General features: G+C 50.5%; 10 protein-coding genes across 10 annotated transcripts; 7 read left to right on the top strand and 3 right to left on the bottom strand.

Annotated features, from left to right (window-relative positions):
* Window positions 1-19: 19 nt before the first annotated feature.
* COCMIDRAFT_28457 (uncharacterized protein) lies at window positions 20-1,282 on the top strand (the record flags this gene model as incomplete). The annotated part of the gene is made up of 1 exon (XM_007692270.1): window positions 20-1,282. One exon carries the CDS (start codon window positions 20-22, stop codon window positions 1,280-1,282), a length of 1,263 nt encoding a protein of 420 aa, XP_007690460.1.
* Window positions 1,283-1,911: 629 nt separating this feature from the next.
* On the top strand, window positions 1,912-3,625 carry COCMIDRAFT_7490 (uncharacterized protein; the record flags this gene model as incomplete). The annotated part of the gene is made up of 2 exons (XM_007692261.1): window positions 1,912-2,281; window positions 2,346-3,625. 2 exons carry the CDS (start codon window positions 1,912-1,914, stop codon window positions 3,623-3,625), a joined length of 1,650 nt encoding a protein of 549 aa, XP_007690451.1.
* Window positions 3,626-3,706: 81 nt separating this feature from the next.
* On the bottom strand, window positions 3,707-4,757 carry COCMIDRAFT_101933 (uncharacterized protein; the record flags this gene model as incomplete). Its single annotated transcript, XM_007692284.1, has 2 exons — window positions 3,707-4,435; window positions 4,482-4,757. The coding sequence occupies 2 exons, from the start codon at window positions 4,755-4,757 to the stop codon at window positions 3,707-3,709; spliced, it is 1,005 nt and encodes a 334-aa protein (XP_007690474.1).
* Window positions 4,758-6,182: 1,425 nt separating this feature from the next.
* COCMIDRAFT_101960 (uncharacterized protein) lies at window positions 6,183-6,665 on the top strand (the record flags this gene model as incomplete). Its single annotated transcript, XM_007692283.1, has 1 exon — window positions 6,183-6,665. A coding segment is annotated over one exon (483 nt), but the record flags the coding sequence as incomplete, so codon positions are not given.
* A 48-nt stretch (window positions 6,666-6,713) lies between these two features.
* On the top strand, window positions 6,714-7,585 carry COCMIDRAFT_28454 (uncharacterized protein; the record flags this gene model as incomplete). The annotated part of the gene is made up of 3 exons (XM_007692269.1): window positions 6,714-7,004; window positions 7,080-7,161; window positions 7,383-7,585. 3 exons carry the CDS (start codon window positions 6,714-6,716, stop codon window positions 7,583-7,585), a joined length of 576 nt encoding a protein of 191 aa, XP_007690459.1.
* An 889-nt stretch (window positions 7,586-8,474) lies between these two features.
* Window positions 8,475-10,669, top strand: COCMIDRAFT_101938 (uncharacterized protein; the record flags this gene model as incomplete). The annotated part of the gene is made up of 4 exons (XM_007692282.1): window positions 8,475-8,778; window positions 8,831-8,913; window positions 9,104-10,519; window positions 10,592-10,669. 4 exons carry the CDS (start codon window positions 8,475-8,477, stop codon window positions 10,667-10,669), a joined length of 1,881 nt encoding a protein of 626 aa, XP_007690472.1.
* Window positions 10,670-11,344: 675 nt separating this feature from the next.
* COCMIDRAFT_7487 (uncharacterized protein) lies at window positions 11,345-14,099 on the bottom strand (the record flags this gene model as incomplete). The annotated part of the gene is made up of 3 exons (XM_007692260.1): window positions 11,345-12,771; window positions 12,824-13,659; window positions 13,720-14,099. The coding sequence occupies 3 exons, from the start codon at window positions 14,097-14,099 to the stop codon at window positions 11,345-11,347; spliced, it is 2,643 nt and encodes an 880-aa protein (XP_007690450.1).
* Window positions 14,100-15,079: 980 nt separating this feature from the next.
* Window positions 15,080-16,869, bottom strand: COCMIDRAFT_101942 (uncharacterized protein; the record flags this gene model as incomplete). The annotated part of the gene is made up of 4 exons (XM_007692281.1): window positions 15,080-15,646; window positions 15,696-16,287; window positions 16,339-16,650; window positions 16,727-16,869. The coding sequence occupies 4 exons, from the start codon at window positions 16,867-16,869 to the stop codon at window positions 15,080-15,082; spliced, it is 1,614 nt and encodes a 537-aa protein (XP_007690471.1).
* A 2,596-nt stretch (window positions 16,870-19,465) lies between these two features.
* On the top strand, window positions 19,466-19,828 carry COCMIDRAFT_7485 (uncharacterized protein; the record flags this gene model as incomplete). Its single annotated transcript, XM_007692259.1, has 1 exon — window positions 19,466-19,828. The coding sequence occupies one exon, from the start codon at window positions 19,466-19,468 to the stop codon at window positions 19,826-19,828; it is 363 nt and encodes a 120-aa protein (XP_007690449.1).
* A 1,999-nt stretch (window positions 19,829-21,827) lies between these two features.
* Window positions 21,828-23,099, top strand: COCMIDRAFT_28450 (uncharacterized protein; the record flags this gene model as incomplete). Its single annotated transcript, XM_007692268.1, has 1 exon — window positions 21,828-23,099. The coding sequence occupies one exon, from the start codon at window positions 21,828-21,830 to the stop codon at window positions 23,097-23,099; it is 1,272 nt and encodes a 423-aa protein (XP_007690458.1).
* Window positions 23,100-23,169: the final 70 nt, after the last annotated feature.

Raw genomic sequence — 23,169 nt, 5'->3', positions numbered from 1 at the left:
GCTATCACCCAATTCCATTATGGCTTCACAAACACCTCTTCGAATCGTTATCGTTGGTAGCGGCATCGCAGGATTAGCATCTGCCATTGCCTTACGAGGCCCGAATCGCGAGATCACCATTCTTGAGCAATCACGTCTCTCATCGGAGATTGGCGCAACAATTTCTCTCCAACCAAATGCGACGCGCATTATAAAAGAAACCTGGGGTGTGAGCGACTTGCTGCAAGCTTCGAATGGCATGGTGGATAGTGGATTCCGTATCTTTAATTCGGATGGCAAAATGGTCAATGAAATTCCACTTCTCGTGCAAAAGAAATACGGGGCCGACCGCATCATGTGGCATCGACAAGACTTGCATGCACAACTGACAAAGGTCGTCAAGGATGCCGCAAGAAGTGGGCCGATTCCTACACTACGGACCTCTTCCCGTGTTGTCGACTGCGATTGCGAGGCGGGAACCATCAAATTAGAAGATGGAGAAACCATTCAAGCAGACATCATCATTGGCGCCGACGGCATACACAGCATGTTGCGATCGCTAGTAGCAGGAGAAGAGACCAAGCCACAACCCACAGGCGCATCATGTTATCGACTCATGATGACTTCAGAAGAAGTCCGGCAAAAAGCACCAGAATTCGCAGCACATATAAATCCCTCCGAGCCCTACACATCAATGTTCATGGCCTATAACTGCCGCCTTATCATGGGCCCCGCCCGCAACGGCGAAATCTTCAGCGTCGTCGCTCTCGTCCCCGACGACAAAATGAACGAAGACCCGGACAAAGCGCAATCTTGGGTGACAGAAGGCGACCCCCAAAAAATGCTCGAGACTTTCAAAGACTTCCCAGATTGGACGAAAGACATGCTCAAGCTACCCGACCGCATCGGCCTGTGGCAACTCCGCGACATCGATCCGCTCGATACCTGGGTACGCGGCCGCGTCATCCTCATCGGCGACGCAGCGCACGCGATGCTACCTACGCAAGGTCAAGGTGCGAGCCAGGCGATTGAGGACGCAGAGGCTCTTGGCGCATATCTAAATACTCTACAAGGAGCACCGGCGAAGTCAGAAGAGGTAACAGCCCGCCTGAACCAGGTGTTTGAAGCACGATATGAGCGAGCGAGTTTGATCCAGAAGTTTAGTCGCGATTCGGCGAAGCCGGCGACGGAGAAGGGGGGCATTGAGATTAAAATGCGGCCAGACGAGTTTATGGATTATAATTTTCAGTATAGGGGGGCGGTAGAGTGGCAGAAGTCAAGGGCTGTTAGTTCGAGTACGTAGTAGTTGACACAACGAATGGGCTGTTGGGTTTTCCTCTCCCATACAAAGTTGAGATCATGAGACAGTACCCTTTTTTCCCACATTCCCCGAATTGACTTTGTTGTTGGTCACTGTGCCCGCATGTTCCGTGTCCGACCACCTCATCCGCTAGTCAACTTCCGATGTGGGCGGCTAGCGTATCGGGAGTTGGCTGCTACTTGAATTTGCTCAAGACTTTAACACTAATCATGTCTTTCAAGTATTTTCCCTTGCTCCAGATCAAACAAGCTGAATTCCATTGGTCAGTTCAAATCTACCTCACATCCTCGGCACTGCGAAATGCGGAGTAGTATTTCACGACTCGGGTGCCTATAGTCCGATCTTCACAGTAGTAAGGGAAGCGGTTCTCTCTACAGCCGTGCACTTGCCCGTTCCATGTCGTGGACAAGTCTAGCCCTCTGCCACATGCAGCGGAATGTGGAGAAGTAGTATGTCGTGGCTCCATATTCCTCGGGGACGCCGGTCTCTGTACTCAGCTGCAAGATGTGGCTGGCTAGTTGAAGCATAAGGGCGTGGACACCTGCTACTTCACGGTCTTCGGCTCTATACACTAAGTGATACTCGGAGTTCCGAGTGAGCCACCGATCGCCATGGCCGAACCAAACCCACACGCCTCACTGGACCACAAACTCTCTGCCGAAATCAACTACGCAGAGGACACCACTCCCGACGACAATACCCCCTCACACGTCAAAGGCAATGCCTTCCTCGTCCGCGAAGACGGTCAAATCCGCAAAATCCCTGTTCCCTCTTCCAACCCCAATGATCCCCTCAACTTCTCCAGATGGGAAAAGTACGGCATCATATTTTGTTGCTGCTGGTTCTCCATCATGGGTCTTTCGATCGCCGGCGGCCTTGGTGCGATTCTGAACGTGTTTTTCCAAATGTATGTACCGCAGGGGTATACGGCGGATGAGATTGTGTTTTTGATTACGCTGCCTACACTGTGTATTGGACTTGGTACGTCTCTCCCAGATCTCAAGGCAGTGATTTCAAATTACTGACGTGGGCGGATGGAAAATAGGGAACTACATCATCCTGCCTTTAGCACTAGCATACGGTCGGCGTCCAGTATTTCTCATCTCAATGGTAATATTGCTTGCAGCTACCATTGCCGCCGCTGTGCAAAACAGCTATAACGGGCATCTTGCATCGCGTATCGTGCAGGGTCTAGCAACGGGCTCATCCGAATCGCTTCTCCCACTCATGCTGACCGAAATCACGTTTCTACACGAGCGAGGCCGGATCTTCGGGTTGTACTGGATGGTTCAGAATGCACTAAGCTCCTCCATTAATCTAGCAAGTACGTATCTGAACGAGGAGATGGGATGGCGGTGGTACTACTGGGTGTTCGTCATCACAATCGGGTTTGGACTCGTAGTTGCGTTTTTCCTAGGCTTCGAAACGCAATTTACACGATCGCCGGCTAGCCTGGACGGGCTGCTGATTTTCACGGATGAGTTTGGGGTCACAAAGGTTATCCCGGATGAGGAGGCGCAGGGTTACTTTGCGCAGGTGGGCGATAAGGGGTTGAGCATACCGAGTGCAGATGCGAATGAGGCGGATGTACCACGGAAGACGTACCTTCAGAAGTTGCGTCCTTGGTCCCCGGTTCAGAAACAGCCGGTTAAGATTATGGTCATGACGTATCTGCACATGCTCCAGAGTCTGGCATCCCCAGGTATCCTGTTCGCAATCCTGAGTTCATCGGTTGCGCTTGGCTGCGCCGTCGGCATATCACTGACGTACAATACCGTATTACACGATCACTACGGATGGGATGTGAAGAACATTGGGCTTATCAACGTCGGCGGCGTCATCGGTGCCGTCTTGGGAATGGTGTATTGCACATTCATCGGCGATAAGTTCGTCCTGTACGCCGCCCGACGAAACAAAGGCATTCACAAACCAGAACACCATCTCATTGTTCTCATCCCACCTGGCATCATCGGTGCCGCAATGCTGGTCCTCTATGGCTACACTGCTGGAGGCGGCGCAACTTGGTGGGGTCCGTACATGGCGTGGACACTGTTCCAGTACACGTTTACTGCCGTGCTCATCGTGTCTACGACGTTTGCGTCTGAAGCCGGGGCGCAGCATCCCGGACCTGCGCTAGTAGTTGTTGTGGGGACTAAAAATATTGTTTCCTTTGGCCTTACGTATGGCCTTACGCCCATGGTTGCGAAGCATGGGTATCAGTGGGCATTTGGTGTGTTGGCCGGTATTTACAGTGCCATCTTCTTGCTCGGTATTCCAGTTTATTATCTGAACCCGATATGGCGCGCGAGGAGTAAGAAGAACTAGTCAAATCTTTACTGAGATAAATATTATATTTGATATAGTCAATGCACCAAGTTTCTGCAGCCAACGGAACAACACTATCTTCTACTCGACCACTTTCCCGTAACCAAATCCTCTAACTCCGTTACTCACCCATAAACCCTCTCCCACCTCAACAGTTTCAATACTAACTGGTTCTTCCATGCAGTATCCACTTCCCAGTGCCCATCTCCTACTCGTACCCCTCTGACCTCCCGCACCGACTTTGGCACTCCTCGTCGAATGGCCCCATCGACCAGCAAACGGTTTCCTCAGCTCTCCTTCATCGGCTCCATCATCTTTCAGCGTCTTGCTAGTGAACTCGCCGGATGGCACGCCAACAGGAGGAGTTACCCAGCGGCCACCACGGAAAAGGTAGAGAGACGTAAGAGTACCCTCGGTAAGCTCATTGACTTCGTTGTAGAGCATGACTTCACGGTAAGCGGGACCTGCGGGATTCTCAGGCAGTGCACGCTCGCGGCTTTGGTCGTACATTTCTCGCTTTGTCGTTTTCAAGAGGGTGAAGGGTGAGGATGGGGTGGGTGCAGTGTCTAGCCTGATTGTCCATTCTGGTGGGGGTGGGGGTGTCGATGTTTGGGCTGGGAGTGAATCGTCGGGTCCAAGGGTCAGGGCGCCTCCCGTCAATGGAGATGCTTTGAAGGCTGCTGCAGAAGCGTGTTGCACTTTTGCATTTGGTGGGTCTAGGGATGGAGGATAGAGAGTGGAAAGTGGCACGGTTGGGACGTCTGTGAACTCGACTGTAAGATTTGCTGCTTTATCAAACAATAATCGCAGCTGGGTACCGTTAATATCTTACTTATGTGATCTACTGATATCATACCTTCATCGCTCGGTCCTTTCCAGTCTTTTCTATCTCAGCATTGGTTCTCTTCAACAGCTCTTCATGCAGAGCTTTGCCATCCCCGAGACGTTTCTGGACTTCATCAAAATCAAAGTGCTGTGCTGCTTCGACCATCCGGTCTCGATGATATGCAAGCATATAGAATGGCGATGGGGCAACAAAGTTTAGAATCGAGCGCGAATTCTCCTCGGACTTGAGAAGTAAGGGATCATAACGCAGTGATGTGAAGAGTTGGAATTCGTTTTCGGATGTCATTGTGAAATGAAGATTTGTTACTGGGAACGGTTATTACAATATAGCCGGATTGCTCTATGATTGTTGCGAGGATGCGGAATGTCGAAGATGCGTTGTACACTGTTCAAGGTGGGTCTGAAAGTCAGTCGTCCAATCAGCAGCGAGCGGTATCTCACTAAGTAGCCAGCGTCGGAACAAACTGCGACGGCGAATCCGTACACCTTCAAGTTACAGTTCAGCACACAACAACACCCAAGTTTGACCGTAGGAACAAATTGCTCGATATACCTGAGCTCCAGGAGATGCCGTGGCTTCTCCCATCGATCGAACAAACGGGTTAATCGAGCTCACCGCATCCTCATACTTATCGGGTTCACCGGCGCCGATTCTTATACCAAGGAATAGCCAAACTCTGATCGGCTCTCCTATTGTTCGAAGGGGAGCACAAGGTAATAGGAAGGATACAAACTGGGATCGAGATTGGTAGTCCGAGTAACTGAAGCCTGCGCTTCGGTGAGTGTGTTCAACTAAGCACTATGAGCGAGGCAAGGTCGCTGCGAGCGCAAAAGTGGTTATACTCGGTACGCTCAATGATACAGCCGTCGTACCGTCAAACAGCCAATAGATCTTTGCATGAGCACTGCGATATCTAGGTCTGTAGAGAAGGTGCTCTACTTTGGTGTTCCAGTTCGACCTGTGAGGGCCGTGAGGGGTCTTAAATTGTTCATGTTCACAGGATATAAGTATTAGCAGAGCTGTCGAAGTGACGACGCATGGGAAGACCCCACAGATTCTAAACCTATGTCACTACGCTATACCATTGTACTGTTCAGTCATATCAGCAGATCATCGTCTCCGGCGCATAATCATGGCTGGAGCAAGTCTGTCACCCTCCCTGCTAGCATCTATGGGGTGTTTATGCAGGTCATTTAGATGCAAGTAAGTACGTTGGGCTGAGTGAGCCACAGTCTGGACTGTGCAACTATCCACGCCTCACTTGTGACTTCAGCCTGATCCATTCCCCCCTCAATTAAATCAGAATACACAGCAGCAGCTTACCCTTATCTCTTCCTTGAGGGAATCTTTTGGTATGTTATCCCTTTACTTGTATGCACATGGTGCTCGCTGAACGGATAGCTAGGTGCGAGCCTGATCAGGCAACCGAGTTTGACGTCCGTGACTCTGGATATACTTTCGCTTTCCGCCCCCGTATCATCTTACCATTGGAGGAACTGCGCCGCAATTAAAGAACATGGTACAGCTCGCTTATGAACCCCTCGGGTCTAGTCGAGCAATTAGGTTGATCAAATCTCGACCCGGTTCGAGTCCAATATGCCAGATTGCCAAAGTCGAGGTTGAGAAAGCCCTGCCATATGTAGCTCTGTCATACACTTGAGGAAGCAAAGAATTATCGAGAGGGATCCTGATTAATGGAAGTGAGGTCCCATCACTAGGAACCTGGCCGAGGCCATTGATGCCATTTTCATCTTTGCAAGAGAACGAAGCATGATGTTCTGGGCATACTCAATATGCATTAATCAGGCAGACGATCATGAGCGTGGCCGACAAGTTCGACTCATGAATCCAATATATTGTTTGGCGGAGATTGTTGCAATTTGGCTTGGCCTAGCTGCACATGAGAGCGACCTCGCATTTGATACAATGAAGGAATGGAAGGCGAAATTCGACAGACTAAAAGAACAGTTTAATGGCTCTGAGGAGTTAGCAGTCACAAGCATCTCTTCGAGCGACGATTTCTATTTTGGTCCACGTGGCTCGGAACCACACAAGGCACTGAAGGCATTACGCATGCTATGTCGTCGGCCTTGGTGGGAAACAGCATGGATTGTACAAGAGAGAACCTTTGCCAATCCTGATCGCACGATATTATTTTACGGAAGCCGTAGCATTGACTGGATCCATTTATGAGCAGCACTTCAGGTTCTCCTTCACGTCAGGCACTATCAATACTCTGGCATGGACATGAGAATGGATTTCATCGATATTTTAGCCATCCAGCTGGATATTTTTCGGTCAGGTAAAGAAGATGGAGCGAACATCCGATTGTTACGAGTCCTTCGACTTATTCGAGGATACGAGTGTGAAGATCCTCGCGACAAAGTGTATGCCGCTCTAGGAATGGCCATTGACGGGAACGAGGATGGTATTATTTCAGACTATACAAAGCCAGCTTCAGCAGTCTACATTAATGCCATCAAATTTTGCATATCAAAGCCAAGCAACCAGTGCCTAAATCTTCGAGGAGAGGTACTCAGATCAGCACTAGGAAATAGATCCGAATACCAACCTGAGGTGATACTATCATCCTGGACACCGGATTAGACTTTTCAAGTAACCTCCTATCCGCTTGAGAAGGTGTTAGACTCGTGTGCGTATGGAGCAAGTGACTACGCCTATAATCCAAGTAAGGGCTCAAGGGACACTACTACATCGATGGGGCGCACCTATGTGTCCAGGTATCAGTGCCTGATCACATAGTTCGAGTATCAAGTGTATGCGAGTGGAGTCTAGGCGCAGCAGGGCTTCTCAATGAGCGATCGTGGGTATCAGAAGGCCCAAACGAGCGATAGTTCACCGAAGAGACGGTAATTCAGGCTTTCAATCACACTATAATGGCCGATATAGGACGACGAAACATTGAAAACGGTCCTGAGTTGTCACGAGGACTCGCCTTCAATTGGGAGTTAGCCAATCGGGATGATAGCAATATGTCTGCCGAAGGTCACCAAATGCAAAGCTGGATGCTTGAAGATGCAAAGGTAATGACATTCGGGAGAAGGATGTTTGAAACAAGTCGAGGCTTCACCGGCAGCCGCCGAAGTAGATGACCAAGTTTGCCTTCTCCTAGGTGGAGAAGTTCTCCATGGTTTGAGAAATTGTGAGAATAATCACCACGGGTTTGTTAGTGAGTGTTATGTGCATGGTATGATGGACGGCCAAGCTTGTGAGGACGAATCGTTCGCAATTAGGGACATAGTGGCCGTGTAAACAAGAGGTAGAAATACCATTTGTGCTAGCAGACTATCTCACAAGACGATATTTCCTATTTGTTGTAGGCAAACCTTTTTTTCGTGTAAATCATAGTTTTTTTTCCACGATGTGAGTAATCATAGAAATACAAGAATACATGTGTGGCAATTGAACCAAAAGCAGAACTATTGGTATGCATTCAAACTTCTGGAGACTCACGAATGAAGTTGTATTGCTTGACTTTAAAATTGCTACCGAGTAGTTTAGGTACTAAAGGGCGCTTGCAGAGCTCTTGGATTTAACGTAGCCCTTCAAGAAACCTTGTGAGGATCTGCATGACCTTTCAGCGCCACTAGACCCACGAAGAACTAGAGGGGAATTTTGCGTGCAAACTACCAGCGACCATATTTACTTGTCATGGACAACAATAAATATATTTCCGAGTGAAAGGCCATATCTATCGCCTGGACTTAAAAATAATACAACCAGCTTGTACGTTCGTATGTGCATACAACATAGAAAAATCATCTGTGGCGGTGCAGACAACGGCTGGTCGGCAAGGCTGATGACGTCCGCCTGGCGCTCGAGCCACACACCTCGCTCACGTCGTTGCACCAAAGCTTGCCTTAGCCAAATTTCTGCGACAACAGAACGGCCCAACACACACCAGCCCATCGCCATTGAGCTACCATTTCTACTCCCGCTGGTACTGTATCTGCTCAACACAATTATCCGAGTACACCAGATATGGCGCCCGTAAATGCACCTGTGCCACAGGGCCCCGGCCCATTCCCCGTCCAGATTCCCGTCGACAGCAACAACTCGCTCTGGGACCGGCTATCAAATTGGGCTTCGGAAAACAAGGGTGTTGTATACACAATTGCCGGAATCACGCTGGTCGTGGGCGCTGGTGGCGTTGTATACTACTTCTCAAATGATTCAAAAGGCGATAGCGGAGCAGACACATCGGCCGCCAAGCGCAAGAGGCAACGCGAACGCAAGCGTGCAAAAGAGAGGGCTGAGAAGGAGTCGACCCCTGAAAAAGGTTCTGGTATGCGCTTCCATTGTTGCGTGTGGCGGAGCATAAACTGATGCAATAACAGAAAAGAAGGCAACAGTCGCCGAGACCACCGAAGACCAGCTCCCCGACGTCGACGAGAACAGCGTCGCTGCACTTTCAGACGAGGTACGACAGAGAATACCATACCGAGGCATCTAGGCACACGGACTCCGTCATGTTCCTTTTGGCATTTGCTACTAGCAGCAGTCAATGGATCGTCCCAAGTGTACAGGGCCAAGGCGGGGTCGAGATGTGCCAGCAATCCTCTTTAAACACTATCTTGGTTGCCTCGAAAAAATAGGCTGACTTTCCACAGGAGCGCAAAGAGTATGCTGCCAAGCTCAAGGCAGCAGGCAACAAGGCCTACGGCTCTAAAGACTACAACCGCGCTATCGACCTCTACGGAAAGGCCATTCTCTGCAAACAAGACCCCGTCTTCTACTCCAACCGCGCCGCTTGCTACAATGCCATGTCCGAGTGGGAAAAGGTCATTGAGGATACCACTGCCGCTATCAACCTCGACAACGAATACGTCAAAGCCTTGAATCGGAGGGCGAATGCATACGAACAAGTTGAGCGCAACAGCGAAGCCCTTTTGGACTACACTGCCAGCTGCATCATCGATGGGTTCCGCAACGAGAACAGTGCACAGAGTGTTGAGCGTTTGCTCAAGAAGGTCGCTGAAGCAAAGGGCAAGGCTATCTTGGCCGCGAAAGAGAAGAAACTGCCCAGCCCAACTTTTGTTACAAACTATCTGCAGAGCTTCCGACCAAAGCCGACCCCAGAAGGCCTCGAGGACGATGCTGAACTTGACGAAGAGAGTGGCAAGGGTCAATTGCGCAAGGGTCTCAAGGCCATGGCTACTAAGACTGGCGATGGATACACTGAGGCTGCTGCCGCCTTCGACCGTGCCCTTGAACTTGGTGATCTCGGAGAACACGAGGCGTTCGCGTATAACATGCGCGGAACCTTCAGCTACCTCAAAGGTGACAACGAAGATGCACTCAAGGACATGGACAAGAGCATCGAGCTCCAGCCCACACTAACCCAGAGTTTTATCAAGCGCGCCAGCATGCACCTCGAGCTTGCCAACCCAGAAGCTGCCGAAGCCGACTTTGCCGCTGCGCTCGAGCAAAACGCAAACGACCCAGATATTTTTTACCACCGCGCACAACTACACTTTATCAAGTCCGAGTTTGGTGAGGCTGCCAAGGACTACCAAAAGTCGATCGACCTGGACAAGGACTTCATTTTCTCTCACATTCAACTCGGTGTTACACAGTACAAGATGGGCAGTATCGCCTCGTCAATGGCTACTTTCCGCCGCTGCATGAAGAACTTTTCGCAGGTGCCCGATGTATACAACTACTACGGTGAACTACTTCTCGACCAGCAAAAGTACCAAGAAGCTATCGAGAAGTTTGACACTGCTGTCGAGATGGAGAAGACGACCAAACCCCTTGGAATGAACGTCTTGCCTCTGATCAACAAGGCTCTTGCACTTTTCCAATGGAAGAACGATTTTGATGAAGCCGAGAAGCTATGCGAGAAGGCGCTCATCATCGATCCGGAGTGCGACATTGCCGTTGCCACCATGGCACAGCTGTTGCTGCAACAAGGGAAGGTCACTGAGGCACTCAAGTACTTTGAGCGTGCTGCGGAGCTGTCAAGGACAGAAGGCGAGATTGTCAACGCGCTAAGTTATGCCGAGGCGACAAGGACTCAACTCGAGGTAAGCTGCTTCCATTCATTGCTTTCCTAAGTATTTCTGTTACGACCAATCAATGCTAACATGGTTCAATAGGTTCAGGAAAAGTATCCCAAGCTTGCCTCTAGATTGGGCGCCATGGGTGCCGCTGCTGGAGGATTTGGCATGCGATAAAAAAGAAGGGTCAATTTTTGTCGCTCGGTAATCAACTTGATTGCTTCTCCACCCGCCCAGTCGCTTTCAGCAAGAGTAGAAGGAAAAAGAAACAGTCTTCCCGGTCTTCAGTCTTGTTGCACGCACAAATATTCTCACCTCTTTGTTCATACCGTGTATTTAGTATCGTCTGGTTGAGGGCAAAGGAAAAAGGACCTCTGTTGGATGGGCAAAGTATGATATCCTGGACTGTTGGTAAAACATGTATGTGTATGTTTGTGTGTGTGTGTGTGTGTATGTGTATGTGTATGTGTATGTGTGGTGTCGTGCGTACCGTGTTATATGTTTTACATGCTTTGTCGGCATGGCTTTTCAAAGTACGAGTGAAAAGAAGCGTTTGATGAGAAGAAAGGAAAGAAAAAAGTCGGACACTATTAATACGACAATCTCCTACACTCTGGAATTGCACCTTGATATCGTGTAAGGAGTACGTTTGTTGTTTGAAGTTCGAGGTATTTCCAAGTCACTGTTAAGTGGTAAAAATAAGTGCAATGACATGCATTCAGACCATCAAAAGGTCGGATTCTCTGCTTCACAGTGGGCAAAATCCCGGAATCTAGGTGGTGCATCTATCCCATCCTTGCCCCACTTTCTATACATACATACTTTCTCTCTCTCTCGCAAACAAGCACACAATTACTCGCCGCTCAATTGCAAGATAAGGGTACTTGCAACATCGAGAAAGGGAAACGGACTCGTGACAATCTTCTCGCCTTCCTGGCGCCCCGCACCCACAAGCTCCGTTCTTTCTCGAAGAATCTCGGTGCCCCCTTCATTCAGCTTCTTGGCTAGGTCTTCGGGAAGTGGCTCATTTTCGTCTAGTCGGCGCCACACACCCTGCTCGTCGTCCCAGCCGTCCTGGTGATGCGGTGGAGGTTGGTGCGAGCCTGAGAGCGGAATTGAGGCCTTGATTTCGCGCACAAGATTGGTGACGAGGCGCTCGTAGCCTGCGCATTTGAAGTCGACGACAAAAAAGTCGCGGTCGATGCTGTACAGTTGGATGGACATGTAGATGTATACTGCTTCGTCAGGATTCACATGGTCCTCACTAATCGACCCTGCACGCTCTGAGGGGGTCATGCCTTCGACACCGTGGCCGACGCTCGATGTGCTGGTGTTAGTCGAACTCCGTCTTCGTGCACCAGAAGGATCGTTAGCGAGATCGACGCGTGAAGAGTGCGTTGACGAGGGATGCGCAACACCAGGTGGGAACATGCCCTCCTTCAAGAAGCGTGCATGGATAACCCAGGGATCTTCAGGCACGTGGTAACCCCAGTCATTTGTATGGTTGTAGTGCTTCTTTTGTCGACCTCTGGCTTCTTGTTCGCTTGTGCCATTGTTGCGTACACTGAGCGGCTCCCGACGTGGCGAACCCTTCCGTGAGCCCTGGTCTTCGTCTGATGAATGTGAAGAGATGGAGTCTTGTGAGTGATTTCTGGATTTGGACTTGCGGTCTTCTGGAGCCTGAGAGGTACTCCGGCTGCGAGACCCACTACGACCACCGGCTCTGCGTATCTTTGGCACTTCCCAGTCGGCACCCATAGCTTTTAGTGCTTTGAATATAGCAAGCATAGCCTCTGCAGGCTGGTTTCTGGATCGAATACCGAATTGCCACTTGGTCGCACGTGGCTTCTTAGTCGGCAGGCTAGTCATGGGCTCCGGCTTTGTTCTACCTGCTTCGGGCATTGTACGGAAATTTGGTTTAAGTCTTCGAGCCGATATTTGTCGTTGTTCTTCTGTCTGTTCAGGTGTCGGTGGGAGAGCTTCGCTTTCTGAAATCTTGTTGGTGGGTCTTGGATGACCCTTCATATAAGCCTTGTGGTATTCTGTAAGACTACTCGGGAGGATTGCTATGGTGCTGACCGGGCTGCGAATGCTTGCAAGCTGACTACTAGCATTGGATCCTTGGCGCGCTCTTTCATGATCCGAAGGCGCTGGGGGTATGAATTGCGGACGGGACACAGCATTCAGTGATTGTGGCCTGAACTTTTCCATATAACTGTCGTGCGCAGGCGGCGATTGGTGATTCCACACCGGAATACCGTCCTGGTTGGTTAACAAAGCTAGAATCAAAAGTCAGCTGCAGGCCATGTTTGTACGAGTAGTCATGCTTACGATTCTCTCGCATCATCTCATTCTCTCGGACAATGAGATAAGCATCTTTAATGGCACTCGGCTCATCGCGTGCCAATGCATCTTGCACATCATGCTTCGCGTAACCCATTGTCTTTCCAAGCTTTGTCACTACATTTTCATGCAGCGCCTGTACACGAGGAGCATCGGCCAAAGGTGCAAGAGCCTTGGGATCAATAGCCTTGTTGGGGTCAGCGCCGCTGTCAAAGAACTCTTGTGCGGGCGGTTCGAGATATGCTGGCAGGTCTGTCGTGAACCAGGGGTCTTGTCGAAGCTCGGGAATAGTGATGCGGTGTACGGGATTGACCATGAGCATTTTTCTGATCAGAGAGGTGGCGCCCGGTGAGAGATAGCTGGGTGTGCTGTACTGGCCGGCGGCAATTTTCTTAAAGAGGGTGGGGATATATTCGTCGTCAAAGGGTAGTCGGCCAACTAACAAGACGTACAGTATGACACCACAGCTCCAAACGTCGACTTCGGGACCAGCGTATAATTTCCCGGAAATGACCTCGGGCGCAGCATAGTTGGGGCTGCCGCAGCTTGTTTTGAGAAAGTTGCCATCCGTCATAATGTTGCTTAAACCAAAGTCGGCAATTTTTACGTTGCTATCGTGGTCGAGAAGGAGGTTCTCGGGCTTCAAATCTCGGTGGACAATCTTGTGTCGGTGGCAGTATTCGACGGCGCATACAATCTGCTGGAAGAACTTTCGGGCCTGTGCCTCTTGCAGTTTGCCGTGGTTGACAATGTAGTCGAACAATTCGCCGCCGGCGTATTCGAGGACCATGATGATCTCGGTCGGCGTTGTTATGACGGTATAGCTAGGAGAGCAAAAGTGAGCATGAAAATGAGGCAAGTGCGGCTACAGGCAAACGACGTACAGCTTGATGATATGCGGATGGCGCAGCAGCTGCAGATACTGAATCTCACGCTCGATCCTGCCTGCCATGTCTCTGGTGACGAGCCTCTTGCGATTGATGATCTTGAGTGCAACCTTTTGGCCGCTGACCTGGTGGGTGGCCAGCTTGACCTTGCCGAAAGAGCCCTCGCCCAAGGTGCGGACAATAGTATACTGGCCGAGACGCTGGTTGGCCTTTGTGTCCTTGCTCTTGGTTTCGTGCACGGCAGTTCCGAGCGCAGTGGACGGCGGCGGGGCGGGGTCCTGGGTCTTTGTTGTGCTGGTTTGGGCGGCGCCCCGCCGCTGTGCAGGCATAGAGATGGAGAGCTCCTCCAGGTCCTCATTATCGATTGCGGCCGACATTGTATGGCGAGTGGTATGGTGGCGCCGGTCGTGCTTGGAGGCGCTGGCCAGAGGCTTTTGCGGGGATAGGGCTGGAGGGCGGTTTGCGTCTGCGGGGACTATACAGGTAACATCCGGTTAGCAGGTGTGCCGATGCAGGGCGGAAGCATGCGAAGAGGAGCGCGCCCGTTGAGACAGGCAGCGAGAGGGAGAGAGAGAGAGAGAGAGAGAGACAGAGAGCGGCGAAGAGGACGAGAGCTTGTTGGCGGCCCGTGAGAGTGTGCAGACGCACAGGTACCAGGCTCGAGTTGACAGTATTGTGTGCAGTGCAGTAAGAGAGCGGGTAAGGGCAAGCAACCAACTTACGTCAGGGCCGAGCGGATGTTCTGGCGATGTGCGCTTGCTTGCTGCTACCGACCCGACGCTGCGACAAACATCACCATGTAGGGTTGGCAAACGATGAAAGTGATTCGTATCTAAATACTGATTATGCGGCTTTTTCCCCAAACGCACGCGTGCAGCACCCGGTCGCCGCCGCCGTCGTTTGTCGTCGACGAGGTTGTGGGGGAGGGTGTGGAGCGCAGACTGCCGGGGATGGTGGGCAGCGGGCAGGATCAGGATGCGGGATGCAGCAGAGAGGAGACGAGGTGGAGAAGAAAGGAAACAGAAGGCAACGTGAAAAGAGCAGCAAAGTATGGGGAAGTGGGCTGGGGCGCAGAATGACGATGCTCAGAACAGACATGGTCGAAACGCCCATCACTCAACGCTTTACCGAGCCTGCCCGTCGGCCATCCATTCACCTGCCACCCCGATGCGATACATACGTGCATACATACATACATACACTACCACAACATGCTTGGGACGGCATTCTTCACTTTCGCATCCCGAACAGGCCGCATGGCATTGTGTGCTTGCCTCTAGCCTTTTGCGTACCATGCCGTCAGCTCCAGCATGTTGACTTGCATGACTATTAGACATGGAATGCCGGCTCCACGGCCTCACTTGAAGCAGAACAGGCGCCCCAGGCCCCGCTGCTGCGCTTCACGTCGCGCCGCACCGTCTACATATGCTGCCTCTCCCTCGCTCGTCGAGCTTGCGCTGCTCACCTGCTTGCCCTTGCCGCTGCCAAACACCCTCAACAACACCACCATGCTGCCCGCGCTGACAATGCTGCCACACAAGATGCCAATCATGACCAGGTTGCTCTTGCGGTACTTGTGCGGCCCCGCCTGGGCATCTGCAGGCCATCCCGAATACAGCGCGTACGTTGTCAAGATGCTGCCTAGGTTACCCAGTCCAGACACCAGGGCGCTGGCTGCAGCCACTCCCACCTCTCCATGCCGCGGCTGGAAGATCTCGTTGGACCATGCCATGCAGATGGGCACTGTCGGCCCAAGCCCAAACCCAATGAGCAAAACCCCGCCGTATCGTGACCACCCTTTTGCAAACGTTGCCACCACGAGTCCGGTGATCTGAACGAGAACGGCAGCGCTGAAAAATGCAGGCCGGTGGTGGTGGAAGCGATCCGAGATTGGGGTAACCAGTAATATGGCAATCAGGTCCATCTGTACACGCATCAGCTCACTTTTCTTGCCAAGACGGCAATCCACTCACAATCCAGATGGGTGCCGAAAGCAGACTGAGCTGGATGCTCGTCAGGCTTGGGTTGATGCCCCGGATGATGACAGTCGCATATGCCTGCGTTCCGTTGCCAACTCCAACCACGCCAAAGTACATGACGACCAATGGGTAGATCCTCCAGTCGATGATGACGTTCCACAGGTCTCTCATGTTCCATAGCTTACGACTGTAGACACGTGTGAGATCTTCGTAGTGAACACGCGCGTCGTCGCCTTCCAGTGCCGGTTTGCTTTGAGGAAGCCACTTCATCCACCCTGTTCGCTCGCGGACTTGACCAGGAGGCAGTGGCCTGTCTGGAAGCCACCAAAGTAGAGACACGCCGACGATAAACCCAACAATGCCATAGAGGAGGAACATCCACTGAAAACCCACCAGCCCACCGAGACCGTCCATTTTTTGGAACCCAGCCGATACCAGGCCTACAACAGCTGCAGACATCTGGGAAGCTGTAAAGTAACGCCCAATCCGCTTTCCAGTCCGGGACGGGGGGTAAAACAGAGTCAGATAGTACGACATGCCTGGCCACATGCCTGCAATGACGATTCCAAGCAACAACCGCAGTAGACTGCACGTGATCAGCAACGAGACAGCCTAGCAGTACCAAATGATCCCTTACTAAAGGTTCCATGCAGCATTCATAGCAGTCAAGCACATGCCAATGATGCCAACGCAAGTGACGATGCGACTCATCCACGCGTGGGGACTAACTCTCGACATGATGAGATTCGATGGCAAATCGAAAATGACATAGCAGACATAGAACAGCGCCAGACCCGTGGAGACCTGTTTAGGCGTGATGTCAAGCACAGATCCGAGGTCGTGGCCCTCTGCCAGGTTCATAGTCTGCGCAAGTCCAATGTTTGAACGAATCGCCGAGCACATGAAGTAGAGAACCCAGAACGCTGGGAGTATCCTGCGATCAAGCTTGCTAGATTGGGGGGGTAAGTGTACGTTACATCTAGGGTGTATGGTGTTTGCAAAAAAGAAAAAAGAAAGTTACTCACGCATATACCCTCTCGATTGCATCGAGATCAATTGCCTCGGCACCAACTTCGACATCGCGATGTAGGCCGGCCTGCTTGGATGTCTGTATGTTTGGTGCATTTTCCTCACGTGGTACCCCGTTCACAGCATCCTCGGCTGCCATTGTTGCAAAAAGGACAGCCAGCAGTAGTGAGAAAAGAAAGAATGAGTCGCAACGGCAGAAAAGCAATTCAGTGTTGAATGCACCTACTCAACCCTACTTAAGCCGATGCCGTTCGGGTTAAACCTCTACTCACGAGCGCTTCGTGCTATTCGTCGAGGCGAACAATTTGCACGGCTAGTGGGGGTGGCGCTAGGCGTGGTTGGGGGAACGACTGACGGCACGCGGTACAAATGCATCTGGGCCGTTCCCGAGTTCGGCACCAGACTTGGCCCGAATACTTATGTACAATTTACATTATGTATGTGCTAAGCCCCCTGGTACCCTCGTGCCCAGTTCTCTTTTTATATTTCAACACACTCCTGGAACTCACGTCGAAGGCTTGATTCCAGTCGATAGTCTCCATGGAGCAAGCTGGATGATCACCAAGACTTGACATTACATTCTAACAAGAGGTGATATTTGAATTAGTCACTAAACCGATCCATTGCAGCACGATGAAAATAGCAGATACGCAAGCTTAGTAAAAACGATGTTGAAACCGGATCTCACGGATGACAAGTACGAACGATGCAGCACCTCCTGGACCTAGAAAGACGGTGGCGATGGTAAGGTAAAGCAACTCTTAATTTTCAGAGACTGAGGCCCAGTGACGCGCTTTTACCTCGGCCATTCCATCTCGAGGCGAGAGAAGAAGGTGCGAACAAAGGATATTTGTGAGAGCCACTAAGATCCAATCCCATTGGGAGAAGAGGTGAAGGTTCTCAACCAGTGAAATGTACTTGTCAGACAGCCCATGGAGCTGTAGAGGAGCTTTGATAGGATCGCAAAACCCGCGGGCGGGCACAAACAGTCTCGTCAGCGATGATTGAGTATCGCGCGTGATAAGTGTCCCAGAGACTGTGTATGCGTGTACAGCGGCAGCAGCGGTGCCGCCAGGGACCAGTGATGTAACAATGCAATTTTTTGGACTTGCCGCGGGAGACCAAGGCTGCTCTCGGCAGTACCGATGCAAAACCAAGACGGAATACTAAAACACCGAGGGGAGCTACCTAGAAAAGGGCTATGCACCTCTGGTTTGCATTGCTTCCGTCGTTCACCATCCGTGCCGGGACGAAGACAAGCAAGGGCTGGAGCAAAATCGCCACCGCCGACGCCAGCAGCGCCGTAGCCTTGTGCATAGGAACGGAGGCATCACGCAAATGGGCTTTACTGCGACACACTGCGTGCAAGTACAGCGCCCATACAATGGCCGCCCTCCTGTGTCAGTGAAGCAGAATTCTCTCACCTGCCGTATACCGCGATCTAAATCAGTCTAGTTTAGCTCTTCCGTCTTTGGGGTATAGAACCTATGGTGACCATCGGGCACTCTTCTGGTGAAATAGGTGCTGCATTATCTGCTGGGTATCTCGCCGAGGCTAAAGCCATATGAGTAGCATACTATCGCCGTCGGATTGTCAAAGACATCGACTCAGGAGGTGTTATGATAGCTTTCGACCTTGGAGCCGATGCTGTAACACCTTATGTTCAAAGTTACGAACCTGAGGTGGTCATTGCTTGTCACAACTCGCCATCTGGAGTGACCCTGAGTGGCAATGTGGACACTTTGAATTCGATTGAAAAGACTCTTCAAACTAAGAGCATATTTTGCCGCCTCGTAGACACCAATGGCAAGGCATATCACTCACGCCGTATGCTTTCGGTTGTTGCAAGACACAAAAGCCTTATTTCCAAAGCCAGGCACGGTATCACCCACAGGAACATGTCCAACAATATCAAGATGGTATCATCAGAGCCTGTCAGGCAAATTAAGACTCATTTGCAAGACAACAAGTTGCAATACCTACCAAGTCTTTTACGTGACTTACTTTGTGCGAATCAGGTACTCAAGCTGGCTGGTGAACTATTCCTGCGGAACTACTCTCTTGATCTCGCAAGAGTGACCGCAATCGAAGAGGTATAACCATCAGGCAAGACAATTCCGCAAAAAGGCAAACTCATCCTAGATCTCCCGCTCTATCAATGGGAGAAGACAAAAAAGTACAGGGTTGAGTCATGAGAGACTAAAGATCACCATTACCCACGTTTCCCATATCATGACATTTTGAGCCAATTGACAATCGGTGGCTCTTTAGCTGAACCCACTTGGCGCAATTTCATTCGAAGGTCACCAAAAACCAATATGGCTGGAAGTATTACGATCAATACCGATGCACGCTCAGCACTCCCCGAAAAGGTACCCAATCTACCACAGCACACCTCTGGTAGACACCGGAATCAAGCCTTGAAGAATGTTGGATTTGATTACGGGCCAATATTCTGAGACATGAACAACATCAATTTCAATGGATCGACATATTGCGCTCACGCTTTGACGATCATCAAGCGAACATCAAGACTGCTGTCATGAAAGATGATTCCAGCCATGTTTTGCATCCAGCTATTCTAGGCTCGTGTCTCCAACTCATGATAGTCGCCATCTGGCGTTCTCGGCACATTGGGCCAAGCCAACTACTACGCGGCTGCAAACACTTACATGGATGCACTTGCGCGGCAGCGCTAGGCTCAAGGGAAGCCCTCCTGCGCCATAGTACTTCCTATGATTCTCGGCGTCAGTGTTGTAGCCCAGAACGATGAGCCTGAAGACCAAATTAAGCCCAAGCGTATGTATGGCATGAAAGAAGAGGCAATGCTGGATTGTTTCGAAGTCGCCGTCATCGAGCAGCAAGCCCAAACACATCATCAAAACGACCCTATCGATCACCTCAACGTCGGACTGGACCCAGCTGAGCTGCACAAAGCGAGGACCGAGGCAGAAGGCGATATCGACGATGTTTGGTCAGCCGACTCACGATTTTCGTCCCTGGTACATTTCGTGAACGCGTGTGGTAGCGGTGATCAAGGAGTCGATGGTGACGCCGGTTCTATCCTAACGCGACTGGAAGCTACTGTAACAGAGTAGACAGCAAAAGCAGTCGATCTAGTACGCAGACAATTTATCGCCAAGGTTGCCCAAGCACTGTTGATCAACGAGGCGGAGCTTAGCAGCGATTAAAATGCTGAGCGCTCATAGTGAGCTGTGGTGTTGACAGTATAATCGGAGCAGAACTGCGAAATTGGATATCCAAAGAACTGGCTGTGGAAATTGCTTTAAATAAACTATTTAGCCCTTCCATTACCGTCTCAAAATTTTCAGAACTGGTTTGCGGAGCTCAGGGCATTGTAGTGGAGTAAAATGGTAAAGCTACGCGATGGAGGCATGGATGAACCCGTGTTGTAGGACTACTAGCCGATGCCCCTATGCCCTTTTCAGAGCGGCAGTGTGTCGCCGATGGCGGACGGCTAGAGTTAGTTGACCGAGTGGATCGGGGATCTGCAGCGTGCGCGTATTAGCAGATATAAAGTTTGTGTTTAGTCTAATGTATTACAAGGAGCTAAAACGCACTTCCATCTTCTTGCTGTCTCTGGAATTGTTATAGCGCCATTCTTCTCACCTTTTGAGCAATTTAGTAGGTCAAGAAACACAAATCCACACCCTCAGAGTGCTCTAGCCATGGCAGACGTGCCCACTATGTTCATGGCCAGCTACGTAATTTTACAAGAATCAGACACTTCGCATGCAACATCCCGCTCGTCGGATACATAATTTGTCTCCCCTTTGGCTGTTGAGATAGGACTAACAATAATTATTTCTTGATCTGTGGCACGGGGCATGACCTCCTGCTGCCTTTTCGTCACTGGCGCAAGATTGATTGATTAGGCGCCCTGAGCATAGGAATTGTCTGAGCTGCCGTCCCGTACAATATTCCAAACGGAACTACTTGCATGACTTCGGAAGTAACTTGCATACTACGATCAGGTTACATTACCAAATACCAGTATACAATATAAGAGTAGCTTGAGCACAGTGTACTTATTAGCAAACCACAGAACGCCATGATTGCAGAATGTTTGGTCAAGTATATGACATAGGCTGTTCAGAATTCCTAAGTATCTGAGTAAATCTGAAGCTTCTGGAATAGATCTCTAGCTATTAATTGAAGTCGACGAAATATGGGTTGCCTAGTTATTCGTATTTCGCATTGCACGCCACACCACGCTTGTACGCCAAGTCTATCTCTAACCCAGCTCTAGCGTGTTACGATAGAGTATAGACACCTTGATCCCTGTTCTCGTTCTTGCCAAACCTATCATCTCAGGAAGTGGTATGACTTTAATGTTACACACGACACACAATGAGGAAATACCCCTACCCACTTTTGGCAATTTATTAATCGCTGGCTGGGCCCGGGGTTCCCGCTTCTGACCTGGCTCTTTCCTTGTAACAACTCGACAATCTTTTTGAAGATCAAGATCATCTGCCAAAAGAATGCATCAAGTAATTCCTAGAACTCACATATGAAAGCATGTCTCGTACAAACGACCTGGTCTAACAAATACATTCTATGGCCACAAAGTACGGATGGAGATTTTCTTTAGAACCAAAGCAAAGAACTGAAACTATTCGGATCCATGTAGAATGGCATACAGTCACCATCCCAATTTGTTTTGCTGATTTTCCTAGGGCTGATTTCAGCCGCTTGGCGGTTCATCCCGCAATATATGCAATGTGCTGACATTGCATAGGTAAAGCCCCGAAATAGAAACCCGCAGATTGCTAGGACCGTATTGGACATGTTGCTCAATCTTCAATTGGCTGCTCATATTGGTAGGGTAGCCCAGGTATCCAGCTTGATTCGTGATACTAATAAACAATTATTTCCATGCGGGGAAGGTAGTAGGTATTGTTGAGTGACATATAAACCGACACTGTCGTCGAATATGGTGCTTCTTATCGAAACAAGCGAAGATGTCTTCCAAGTTGCTGCGAGTTTGCTGGGTCATTGCTGCATATCTTCAAGTTCGGGGACTGGCGCGTAAGATAATGTCCATAATATGTATCAGATGTTGAGATTACAGCCATGACTTATTCCCACATAGAGACCATTCCAAGTCCTACGTCGAGCTCGAATGCACCCTCAAATACTGCTGTCGCTCCTGCCCCCACGCATCCACCGATACCACCTGCAAATACTCCTGCTCTGCCCCCTGACTTCTCCGATATCCCGGCAAGTGTAATCAGCTGCTGGGATGCCCATGCCAGCTATACTTCAGCCTCTTGGTTCCTCTATACCCAGCTTTTGAGCAGCGAGAATTATACCTGGAATCCTTGGTCAACCACGTCTTATTCGTACTCTCCATATCTCAACGAGAGATTCGACTGCAAAACTACGGCGTTGCCGTCTCTTACGACATTGTGTGATGGATTCCCTCGTGCGTCTACAAGCTCGACAAAATGTCAGACTGTTACTGAGACATACACGTTCACGATCACTGGCGAGGCTACATACTATACGCCACCATGGTCTACAGAACTCGATCAACTGCCATCTCCAACATGTACCGTCGCTAGTGACTACGGCGCATTGTGTACTAGGCTGAAGGACGCATACAAATGGCGTACATCATTCCTGTCACAGAATCCTTCCGCCACAGGGTCAATTGCAGGACCTGGATGCACAGTTCTCAACGATGGCACCGTGCCGTCACAGCCTCCATGCTATCTTGAAGGAGGAACGTGGGAAGCGTTCTACTGGCCAAGTACTGCAATTCCCTCAGGATCGGCATTTTGCGATACCAACAGTACAAATACCACCACCACGTCTGGTCCAGCTAAGACTGCTGTAATCTCTGGCATAACCATGACGAGCCCAAGCGTGTACTACCTGTTACGCAACGCAATCCTCCAGACACTCACAGGCCAAGCCTCGCTGATAGGGAACACGAATACTGCGACTAAAACGGACATTTTCGCGCCATCAACAACCGCCTCGCTTCTGACAGTTGCACAGCGCGAGTCCGACATCGTGACCATATCACGTGTATGTGCGGGCTCCGGTCAACGCCGATACTGCACTTTTCACGGGTCTCCCGGTTTCTCCGTCGCAGACCTTGCTACCGTGCGGGCCTCAGAGTACTGTGGATTCTGGGGCTGTGGCGCTAGCGAGACCATCTACCAGAACGAATACACGCCTACGCTCGGCATTCCTGTAAGTGAAGTCGCGGCGCAGAATGGGGTTTTCGGGGATTGTGCCTGGACGACACCGGGTAACAGAGTTCGAACTGCGGGGACGGCTGCGTATAATGGGGGCACGATGAAGATGGAAAATTGGCATCCTATTACGGCAACATAGCATGGTTCCAGGGAATAGTACGGAGAGGGGTGTACTATGATTTCGTTTGACTACTATGACTTGAGATTAA

This window comes from Bipolaris oryzae (assembly GCF_000523455.1).
Source record: "Bipolaris oryzae ATCC 44560 unplaced genomic scaffold scaffold_124, whole genome shotgun sequence".
Taxonomy (NCBI): domain Eukaryota; kingdom Fungi; phylum Ascomycota; class Dothideomycetes; order Pleosporales; family Pleosporaceae; genus Bipolaris; species Bipolaris oryzae.
This window is presented reverse-complemented; position numbering and strand designations above follow the sequence as displayed.